This window comes from Chiloscyllium plagiosum, chromosome 4 (assembly GCF_004010195.1).
Source record: "Chiloscyllium plagiosum isolate BGI_BamShark_2017 chromosome 4, ASM401019v2, whole genome shotgun sequence".
NCBI classification, from domain to species: domain Eukaryota; kingdom Metazoa; phylum Chordata; class Chondrichthyes; order Orectolobiformes; family Hemiscylliidae; genus Chiloscyllium; species Chiloscyllium plagiosum.
The window spans coordinates 89,871,315-89,883,323 of record NC_057713.1 but is presented as its reverse complement, the minus strand read 5'-3'; the positions used below and the strand labels follow the sequence as shown (position 1 = coordinate 89,883,323).

General features: G+C 43.6%; 1 protein-coding gene across 1 annotated transcript in view; it reads left to right on the top strand.

The window, feature by feature from the left end:
* Positions 1-5,184: 5,184 nt before the first annotated feature.
* eef1e1 (eukaryotic translation elongation factor 1 epsilon 1) overlaps positions 5,185-12,009 on the top strand; it is a 21,593-nt gene continuing 14,768 nt past the window's right edge. Inside the window, exon 1 of the mRNA XM_043688588.1 lies at positions 5,185-5,329. Coding sequence (XP_043544523.1) covers positions 5,237-5,329 — 93 coding nt within the window. The 5' untranslated portion in view covers positions 5,185-5,236. The remainder of the gene's footprint in view (positions 5,330-12,009) is intronic.

Sequence of the window (12,009 nt, the reverse complement as noted above, 5' to 3'; positions counted from 1 at the left end):
GAATATAGAAGCCATGGTTAGTAAGTTTGCAGATGACACAAGAATTAGTAGTACAGATCATTCTGGTATAACATCCATTTCATCGATGCAAATTGACTTTCATGCGATTAATGAAATAGGTACACCGTTTGGATAATGTGAACTTTCTACTGAATGAGTATAGTGATTTTCTATAGTGATCTTCTACAGCAAGATTTTCCATAGCGGTTTTCCACAGTGCAATTTTCTGGAGCATTATTGAAGAGCAGCGTGTATAGCAGACAGTGAAGAAGGGTATCTGAGATTACAAAGAGATCTTGATCAATTAGGTTAATGGACTGAGGAATGGAAAATGGAGTTTAATCTGGATAAATGCAAGGTTTTGCATTTTGGTAAAACAAACAAAGGCTGGACTTATATAATTAAAAGTAGGGCCTTGGGTAGTGTTGAAGAACAAGAGACCTAGAAGTTCAAATACATAATTCTTGGAAGTTTGCATCACACGTAGACAAGGTGGTTAAGAAGGTATTTAGCGCACTTGCCTTAATTGTTCAGACCTTTAAGTATAGGAGTTGGGAAGTCATGTTGAGGTTATACAGGACATTAGTGAAGCCTCTTCTGGAATACTGCACCCAGTTCTGGTCACCCTGTTACAGGAAGGATATTGTCAGGCTGGAGAGGGTTCAGAAAAGATCTACCAGGATGTTGATGGGAATGGAAGGTTTGAATCATAAGGAGAGGCTGAGTAGGCTAGGACTTTTTTTAACTGGAGCGTAAGAAGTTTTTAAAGGTATGAGGGGTGTGGATAAGGTGAATGGCAAATGTCTTTTTCCTGTGTTGAGGGATTTCAAGGCTCAGAGACATATTTTTAAGATGGGCGGACAAAGATTTAAAAGGACATGAGGGGTAACGTTTTTACAAGGAGAGTGCTTTGCATGTAGAATGAACTTTCAGATGAAATGGTGGATGTAGATACGGGTACAACATTTAAAAGACATTTGGATCAGTGCATGAATAAGAAAGGTTTAGAGGGATATGGCCAAGCACAGGCAGATGGGACTAGTTTCATTTGGGATTATGGTTGGCATGGACTGGTTGGACTGAAGAGTTGGTTTTGGTATTGTATGACTCTATGACTGTAGTGTTGTTTCACATGTCTGCTACTCTGGACCTTCTAGGCAATAGGGTTTTCAGCTTTGGAAGATATCACTAAAGATGCCTTGCTGAATTGCTGCATTCTATCTAGCAGACAACAATGCACACTGATGCATTATGCATCAGTAGTGGAGGGAGTAAATGCTTAGTGTAGATAGGGTGTCAATCACACAAATGGCTTGTTCCTGGATGAGTTTCTTGAGTAATTTTTGAAGTCGCACTCATCCAGTAAAATTCCATAGAATATGTGGTAAGATAATCAGTCATTGTTTAGAATCATAGAATTATAGATTGATTACAGCTCAGAAGGAGGTCTTTCAGATCCCTGTGTTTGTGCCTGCACTCAGCAAGAACTCAGCAAAGTGTCACTGTGCCAGTTACCCTTCATTTCTTTTTTATCGGGTGCCTTTCCAATTCCTTTTCAAATGCCCCATGTCACTCATGTCATAAAGGTGTAGTCAATAATGACAATTATGGATTCAAATGTTTGAATGTGACCTATGCAGATATCATTCATTGCTGACAAAATACACATTTTATTGAAGCTTTTCAACTTGCACTCATCAGGACAATTCATAAGACATTTAATGTAAATGGAAAGTAATATTTATACTGTATAATAGATTTGTTGGAAAGTGGACTCTGATTGATAGAGACATCACATTGAATGCACAAGTTGGATGCTGACTGACAGTTCACCATTAAGCTTTGTTTACATTTCAAACCAGGCTGCTTGACTCTGTTTAGTTAAGGTACTGCCCGGAATTCAAATCAAAAAGTGATATAAATTTGTGCACTTAAAATTTAAAATCGAAAGTGTGGCATTGGAAAAGCACAGCAGTTCAGACAGCATCCGAGGAGCAGGAGAGGCTTATGCCCAAAACATCGACTCTCCTGCTCTTCGGATGCTGCCTGACCTGCTGTGCTTTTTCAGCACCACAACTTTCGACGCTAACTCTCTAGCATCTGCAGTCCCCACATTCTCCTAATCACTTAAAATTTAAATCAAGCTTAGCGGTTATCTATAGGTCACCATGTAAATGGCACTTTTTCCATGGCAATGTCTCTACCTATCAGAGCCCACTTGCTAATCAACCAGCATTGCCCCATCAAACAGAATAAATGTTTTTCCTTTGCATTGGTATTCTTAACAAAGTGTCTTTTGTTTCAGCAGTATTCAAGTTCTCTATGACTAAATGACAATACTGCTTTTCTTAAATATAATTACTTCTCAGACACTTTTATGTCATACTTCTGTCATTTAACTTTATTAATAAGAGTTGCACCATTGTAATTTGTTTTCCTCTTTTTGTATTCAAAATCAGCCCTGTAAACACTCTTGTCTAAGAGTTATAGGTTAAAGTCTTATTCCAGGTCTTGAGAACAAATGTCAGAGCTGATACTCCAGTGCCAGTATAGGAGTAGTACAATATTTGTAATACTCTTTCAAATGGAACCTGAAACTGCAAACCCCAACTGCCCAATTAATTATAAAATAGGCCATTGCACTAAGAACAGGAAAACAGCCTGTGCCCCACAACCTGAGCCGCCTCCGGAATTTTCATTTTGTCCCTTTTTAAGGATGTAAAAAGGTGGGCCCTGTATCGACTGCTGCTGCACACCGTCCACCTCTTCTCCCTCACCCACCGTCCGGACACGCCTTGGCGTGCCCATTTGCCACCGGGCGGTGGGGATCCCCAGTGGAGGGCTCTCTACGCGGGAGTCCTCCCCCTTTCTCTCGGGGATCTGGGGTGGAGGGTGTTGCACACAGCAGTCTCCTGCAACCGCAGGTTGCGGTGTTCACGAACTCCCAGCCCAACTGCTTGTTCTGTGGCGCTGTGGAGTCCGTGGACCATGTATATATTGGGTGTGGGCGTTTGCACTCCCTTTTTGATTTTCTTAAAAACCTTCTCCTCTGTTTTTGGCTGCACTTCAGTCCCACGCTCCTGATCTTTGGGCACCCAGTACGGAGGAGGGAGGGCAGGTCTGAAGACCTCATAGTTAGTGAAAGAAAGATAAGAAAGAGTGCAGTTCACTGGCCACCCGGGTGTTTTCCTCTCTTCCTGGTGGTGGAATTTGAATAAAGATTCGTGCACTTTGTGTCTTTCACTGTGTCTAAAAAATAAAAAAAAATTAAATGGAGATCAGTTTGATTTAATCCCTGCCCTCCCCATCACTATTTTGATCACACAGCATTGCCCTTTGATGTGAAGGGCAGTGTTTGTCACTGGCCACCCGGGTGTTTTCCTATCTTCCTGGAGGTGGAATTTGAATAAAGATTCGTGCACTTTCTGTCTTTCACTGTGTCTCACACCTGCACACACACACCATGGGTGCTGGGGATAAAATAAGCACTACCGCACTTAGGTGGTAGTGTGGGGGTTAATTTAGAAAAAAGAACAGGAAAACAGCCTGTGCCCCACAACCTGAGCCGCCTCCGGAATTTTCATTTTGTCCCTTTTTAAGGATGTAAAAAGGTGGGCCCTGTATCGTCTGCTGCTGCACACCGTCCACCTCTTCACCCTTACCCACCGTCCGGACACGCCTTGGCGTGCCCATTTGCCACCGGGCAGTGGGGATCCCCAGTGGAGGGCTCTCTACGCGGGAGTCCTCCCCCTTTCTCTCGGGGATCTGGGGTGGAGGGTGTTGCACGCAGCAGTCTCCTGCAACCGCAGGTTGCGGTGGTTCATGAACTCCCAGCCCAATTGCTTGTTCTGTGGCTCTGTGGAGTCCGTGGACCACGTGTATATTGGGTGTGGGCGTTTGCTCTCCCTTTTTGACTTGCTTAAGAACCTCCTCCTCTGCTTTTGGTTGCACTTCAGTCCCACGCTCCTGATCTTCGGGCACCCGGTACGGAGAGGGGAGGGGGGAGGGCAGGTCTGAAGACCTCCTCGTGGGTCTGCCATAAACAGGTCCAGGCAGTGGGCTGTGGAGGGGGTCGTTGGGGCTGACTGCCTGCCCCTCTTCCGCGGTTACGTTAGGGTCCGGGTGTCCTTGGAGAAGGAGCACACGGTGTCCACCAACACCCTGGAGTTGTTCAGGGAGTGGTGGGCGCCGCAGGGAGTGGAGTGCTTTATTTCCCCCTCCAACTCTATTTTGATTTAGTCTCTACCCTCCCCTTCACTGTTTGACCACACAGCATTGCCTTTTGTGAAGGGCACTGCTTGTCACTGGCCACCCAGGTGCTTTCCTATCTTCCTGGTGGTGGAAATTGAATAAAGATTCGTGCACCTTTTGTCTTTCCCTGTGTCTCACACCTGCGCGCGCACACACACACACCATGGGTGCTGGGGAAAAAATTTTTTTAAAAAATAGGACCGTTCACACAGCATTGCCTTTTGTGACTGGCCACTCGGGTGTTTCCTTTCTTCCTGGTGGTGGAAATTGAATAAAGATTCGTTTAAAAAAAAATAAACAAACAGGAGTCTCTGATCACACAGCATTGCCCTTTTTTGTGAAGGGCACTGCTTGTCACTGGCCACTCGGGTGTTTTCCAGGTAGCTGTGGGTTTGTAAAAAATGTCGGTATCAAGTAGGTCATTATTAATGAAGATGGAGAGGTCCAGGAAGAGGGGGGAGGTGTCAGTGATGGTCCAAGTAAATTTAAGGTCAGGGTAGAATGTGTTGGTGAAGTTGATGAATTGCTCAACCTCCTTGCGAGAGCATGAGGTAATTACACTAGAACCACTCCCCACCTCATCCTCCGCTACATTGATGACTGCATTGGCGCCACCTCATGCCTATCTTCTTTTCCACTCCACCCTCCTCCCTGACCTATCACCTTCATCCCCTCCCCCACTCACCTATTGTACTCTATGCTACTTTCTCCCCACCCCCACCCTCCTCTCACTTATCTCTCCACCCTTCAGGCTCTCTGCCTTTATTCCTGATGAAGGGTTTTTACCCGAAACGTCGATTTTACTGCTCCTCGGATACTGCCTGAACTGCTGTGCTCTTCCAGCACCACCATTCCAGAATCTGGTTTCCAGCATCTGCAGTCATTGTTTTTACCTGAGCAGCTTGAGTGCGGGTGCTCTTTGTGACCGCGGGTGGCGCTGTAAGCCGCACACTGGGGGCGGGGCCAAGGAAGCAGCGACAGAAACATGGCGTCCCCGATAGTCGAGCTCGAGTCGCTTGAGAAGACGTTGGGATTTCGGACACGAAGCAAACTGGCGCAAAGCAAGGGCGATAGTTCGGTGAGCGACGATCCCGCTGTGCTGAGGGGCGAGGTCGGGAGGAGAGGGGAAGGGCGGTTTAAATTCGGGATCCCTTCCCCACCCCAACCCCCACCTCTCCATCACCATCCCGGTATCTGGTGGTCATGGTGACTGCCTCAGGAGATCCCGTCTGTCAGTAACAACCTGCAGTCTAAATACACGTGTCTCTGACACAATGTGTTATCTCCTTGTGAAACACTTCTGAATGATGGATTTCAGAGTTATTATCTATCTCCCTTGGTATTTGTGTGATCTTCACTTTGGCCTAGAACATGCCCAGATTATTGGCACCAATGCCTGATGAACCTCTGTGATTGCTACACATATTGCTGAGTGCAGCCTTTTTAAGGTTTACAAACAAAATGCCCTGTTAGGACAATTCAGAGGCAAATTGTGAGCTAACCTCTTTGCTGTTGGTCTATGAATCACAGGCTGAATAAGGAAGACCAATTTGGAATTGCATTAGTCTAATACGAGGCATTTGTGACAAAGTGGAAAGTTTATTGTCATTACTATTGATGCTAACTTTTCCCAAATTATGATTTATTTAATCATTTGAATTTAACTTTTCCAGCTGCTGAAGTGGGATTTGAACTCCTATCTCTACAAGACATCGTTTTGGCTGCTTTTGGAATATTGTGTGCAATTCTGGTCTTTCTATTGGATGTATTTTGCGTGACTTGAAATGGTTCAGAAAAGATTTAAAAGGATGTTGCCAGGGTTGGAGGGTTTGAGTTCTAAGGAGAGGCTGAATAGGCTGGGGCTGATTTCCCTGGAGCATTAAAGGCTGAGGGGTGACCTTTTATAGAGGTTTATAAAATCAAGAGGAGCATGGCAAGGATAAATAGACAAAGTCTTTTCCCTGGGATGAGGGAGTCTAGAACTAGAGGGCATAGGTTTTGGGTGAAAGGGGGAAGATTTAAAAGCAACCTAAAGGGCAGCTTTTCATGCAAACAGTTGTGTGTATGGAATGAGCTACCAGAGGAAGTGGTGCAGGCTGGTACAATTATAGCATTTAAAATGCATCTGGATGGGTTTATGAGTAGGAAGGGTTCAGGGATATATGGGCCAAATGCAGGCAAATGGGGCTAGATTAATTTAGGATATCTGGTTGGCATGGATGTGTTGGACTAACAAGTCTATTTCTGTGCTGTACATATCTATGACTCTAGATCTTTGCCAGTAATCCAGTGACCTGGACTGAAGTAATTATAACCACTAGATTACTGTATTAGTTTTACTTGTGACTTGAATTACTGTTCTCAGATTTCCTAATTCCTGATCTGTTCTTGTAGCCATAATATTGGTCTAGTTCACTTTCTCGTGAATAATAAGACCTAGGATGTTAATGGTGGAGAATTCAGTAATGATAATGCCTTTGAATATCAAGGGGCATTGGTTAGATTCTCTCTTCTTGGAGATGATTATTAAATGATACTTGTGTTATGACATAGATACAGATAGCTGAACCAAATCAGCTTTTCTACCTCTGATTTGCAACACAGTAAAATTAAAATCTTCAAATACCTGCAAAATTAACTCCCTGATTCCTAACCAGACTTTACTTGAAGAACTGATCCCAGATTGCGCAAATAATCAATTCTTGACATAAGCTTGTAGCTTAAACAAAAACTTAGCAATTTACCAATAATATGACTTTAGTGGATCAAAAGTAAACAAGCAAATTACGCAACTTATTTATCACTGGATGCAGCAAAACTGCAGTTTTTGGATCTGATCTCTTAGTCATAGTATCATTTAGCCCTGTCAGGCATGCACGTATTCTTGTGTTGTCCCTTCACCATGATGTCACCTCATTTTAACTATGCCTGGTACTGCTTCTGACAGGCCCTCTGTGCTCTTCATTGACCAAATATAAACTTCGATGTTGATGGGGATATGCCACAAAGGTCTTATTATTCACAAGAAAGTGAACTAGACCAATATTATGGCTACAAGAACAGATCAGGAATTAGGAAATCTGAGAACAGTAATTCAAGTCACAAGTAAAACTAATACAGTAATCTAGTGGTTATAATTATTTCAGTCCAGGTCACTGGATTACTGGCAAAGATCAAAAGTATTGGGGATATACCACACCATGAGGTTACAGATTTACATTTGAAAGCGGTTCTGATGTTGATAGTTTAAGCTTTACGGTTGTTTAATTTTGAGTTGCTAGATTTGTTCTCATTATGGGAGAGAAAGTAAAAATTGAAATTCTGCATTGGTACAGTCCATTCTTAAATACTGCTTCCAAAAACAATAGAGTTTGAAATGATTAAACTCAAAGAAATCGTCATATTCCACAAGAGATGGTTTGATTTGTTTCAAAGAAAGTTGATTAAACTTCTATATCCAGGAAAAAAAAGTACCATTATTACCAGTTGCAATCATTTACAGTTTGTTGCAGAACTGTCTGCACACCTTTAGGGCACACAGATGAAGTTTACTTGGAGGCTGTGGTAGAAACTGGTTTGTATTTTTCCACTGGCAACCTGGTTTCCATGGTAAAAACAATGACTGCAGATGCTGGAAACCAGAGTCTAGATTAGAGTGGTGCTAGAAAAGCACAGCAGTTCAGGCAGCATCCGAGGAGCAGTAAAATCGACATTTCGGGCAAAAGCCCTTCATCAGGAATACAGGCAGAGAGCCTGAAGGGTGGAGAGTTAAGTGAGAGGAGGGTGGGGTGGGGAGAAAGTAGCATAGAGTACAATAGGTGAGTGGGGAGGCGATGAAGGTGATAGGTCGGGGGTGGAAGGGTGGAGTGGATAGGTGGAAAAGAAGATAGGCAGATAGGACAGGTCATGGGGACATTGCTGAGCTGGAAGTTTGGAACTGGGGTGAGGTGGGGGAAGGGGAAATAAGGAAACTGTTGAAGTCCACATTGATGCCCTGGGGTAGGAGTGTTCCCAGGCGGAAGATGAGCCGTTCTTCCTCCAGGCATCTGGTGGTGAGGGAGCGGCGGTGAAGTAGGCCCAGGACCTCCATGTCCTCGGCAAAGTGGGAGGGGGAGCTGATTTCCTCATTCTAGGAAGAGTAGTTACGGTTTTATAAACTGTTGCATTGTTTTGGAAAGTGCAAACTAAATAATCCAAAAAAAGGCACTTTTAAAAAGGGGAACAAAGAGAAAGCAGGGAGATGAAACCGCAGTAAACCTGCGCAGCTGTCTGACCAGGCAATGAACCTTTACTGCTAACTGCCTCTGCTGTTTCAAGTATCTCTGGACATCAGTTTATTCTAAGAAAAATAAACAAATCATGAAATTCACCGCTGATTGAGGGAGTTCACAAAAGGGGAACAGCTATGTGGCTAGTTTTAAAGTGTAACTTATTTTTTGTAAATCTACAATAGTGAGTAAAGTGGGTTTTTTTTATTATGCTTTATCTCTTGATTAAACTTCAAAAATATAATATAGTTCCTATGTTTTATGTTTAGAGCAGTCAAGACGGTGCTATTTTCTGGGTGTTTTTTGTGCAAAGATGGCCTTTAGTAGAGTGATGCACTCTCCCTGTCAGATGCGGGAGATTATGGAGAGTTTTCATGTTACTGATAATTACGACTGTAGGATGTATGGTTGTGAATCTGATTGGATTGGTTGGAGCAACAGTTACAGGTGATGAGGAATTTACAGGAGCTAGGGTGTGTGATGGATACCTTGCAGGAAAGTAGAAAAACTGCAAACAGATAGCTGGGTTACCTCCAGGACAGGTAGGAGAGTGCGCAGATAGTGCACAGATCTCCTGTGACTATCCCTATTTCAAATGGAAAATGTAGGGGGTGTGGGACTCTCGGGAATATAGCACTGATAGAGCCAGTCTCAGTACCAGAAAACTGGCTAATGTAACAAGGGCTACGTCAGGTTCCAAACGATCGAATGTGATAGGAGACTCTCTCTAGTCAGGGGCACAGACGGAGGTTTCTGCAGCTGACAGCGAGAAATCAGAATGGTGTGTTGCCTCCACGGTGCCAGGGTCAAGGATGTCTCTGAGAGGGTGCAGAATGTTCTCAAAGGGAAGAGGGACCAGCATGAGTTGCGCATGTTGGAACTGATGACATAGGAAGAGAAAAGGACGAAATTTTGAGGAGAGAATATAGGAAGTGAGGCAAGAATTTAAAACGTAGGTCCTCGAGGCTAGGAATATATGGATTACTTCCAGTGTGCCTACCTAGTGAGGGTAGGAGTAGGAGGATATCGCAGATTAATACGTGGCTGAGGAGCTGGTGCAGTGGAGAAGGATTCACTTTTTTTTGGATCATTAAAATCTCTTCTGGAGTACAAGTGACCTGTATAAGGATGAATTGCTCCTGAATTAGAGGACTAATATCCTGGTGAGGAGATTTGCTAGAGCTGCTCTAAACTAGTAAAGGGGTGTGGGGGCTGGGACCCAAGGAGATAGTCTCAGACAGATCTCTTTTCTGATTTATGTAGGTGGGAAAAGGAGCAAGTTAAACAGAGCAGGCAGGAACAAAGCAGAGAATAAGGTAGGGATGATAAACAAAACTGCATTTATTTCAATGCAAGAGGCCTCACAGGGGAGGCAGATGCACTGAGGGCATGGTTGGGAACATTTGGAACTGGGATATCATAGTCTCTGTGATTGCTATCTCAGGGATGGACAGGCCTGGCAGCTTAATGTTCCAAGGTATAGATCCTTTAGGAAGGATAGAAAATGGGACAAAAGAGGAGGTGGAGTGGCGTTTTTGATTACTTGATAACATTATGGTTGTACTTAAGGAAGATGATCCTGGGAGTATGCCCAGGCAACTTATTTGGGTGGAACTGAGATCTAAGAAAGGAATGCTCATTTTACTGGGATTGTACTAGAGCTCCTTTTCTTGACTCTCGCACTCGCTCACAGTGCCAGGCACCCGGCTTCAATTCCAGCCTTGGGTGACTGTCTGTGTGGAGTTTGCACATTCTCCCCGTGTCTGCAAGGGTTTCCTTTCACAATCCAACGATGTGCAGGTTAGGTGAATTGGCCACGATAAATTGCCTATAGTAATCACGGATAAGTAGATTAGATGCATTAGTCAGGAGTAAAATATAGGGGAATGGGTCTGGGTGGGTTGCTGTTCAGAGGGATGGTGTGGTCTTGTTGGACGAAAGGGCCTGTTTCTACTCTATAGGGACTCTGAGATCTCCATTATCTGTAAGAAGAATAATAGGGTGGTAATGGTAAGGGATTTTTAACTATCCAAAGACTGGAACTGCCGTTGTATCAAGGGCTTGGATGGATAGGAATTTAATTCAGTATGTGGGTGAACCAACTAGAGAAGGTGCAAAACTTGACCTACTCTTGGGAAATAAGACAGGGCAGGTGACTAAGCTGTCAGTGGGGGAGCACTTTGGAGCCATAGACTATAATTCTATTGTTTCAAAGTAGTGATGGAAATGGATAGATCAGATCTAAAAGTTGAAGTTCTAAATTGGAGAAAGGCCAATTTTAATGGTATTAGGCATGAACTTTCAAAAGTTGATTGGGGAGATGTTCACAGGTAAAGGCATGACTGGAAAATGGGAAGCCTTCAAAAATGAGGTAATGAGTCCAGAGACACTATCTTTCCAATAGGGTGAAGGACAAAGCTGGTAGGTGCAGGGAATGCTGGATGACTAGAGAAATTGAAGTTTTGGTCAAGAATAAGGAAGTATATGGCGGGTATAGACAGCAGAGATCAAGTGAATCTTTTAGAGTATAAAGGCAGTAGAGTATGCTTTAGAGGAAATCAGAGGACAAAAACAGGACAAGAGACATCTTTTGGCAAATAGGGTGAAGGAGAATCCAGAGGGATTCTATAAATACAAAAGGGAGAGAATAGGGCCCCTTAAAGAGCAGTAAAGTCACAAGAGCTGGGGGAGATACTAAACAAGTATTTTGTATCCATGTTTACCGTGGAGAAGGATATGGAAGTTAGAGAAATTGGAAATGAATAGCAACATCTTAAAAAATGCCGCTATTACAGAGGTGCTGGACATTTTAAAACTCAAAGATGGATAAATCCCCAAAAGCTAATCGGGTGTATCCTAGGACTTTATGGGTAATTCAAGAAATGATTGCTTGGCCACTTGCTGAGGTATTTGTATCATCGATAGCCACAGGAGAGGTTCTTGATGACTGGAGGTTGGCTAACGTGGTACCACTATTTAAGAAAGGTGGCAAGGAAAAACCAGGCAACTATAGACCAGTGACCCTGACATCGGTGGTGGGTAGGATGTTGGAGCGAATCCCGAGGGACAGGATTTACATGCTTTTGGAAAAGCAAGGCCTGATTAGGGATAGTCAACATGGCTTTGTGCGTGGGAAATAATGTCTCACAAACTTGATTTGAGTTTTTTTTAAAGAACGGTGGACATGACCTATGTGGGCTTCAGCAAGGCTTTCAACAAGATTCCTCATGGTAGACTGGTTAGCAAGGTTAGATCACGTGAACTACAGGGAGAACTAGTCATTTGGATACAGAGCTGTCTTCTACGTTCAAGCTGGAGGATGTTGGAGGGTTGCTTATCAGACTGGAGACCTGTGACCAGTGGTGTGCCACAAGAATCGTTGCTGGGTCCACTCCTTTTCGTAATTTATATAAATGATTTGGATGTGAAAATAGAAGGTGTGGTTAGTAAGTTTGCAGATGACACCAAAATTGGAGGTGCAGTGGACAGC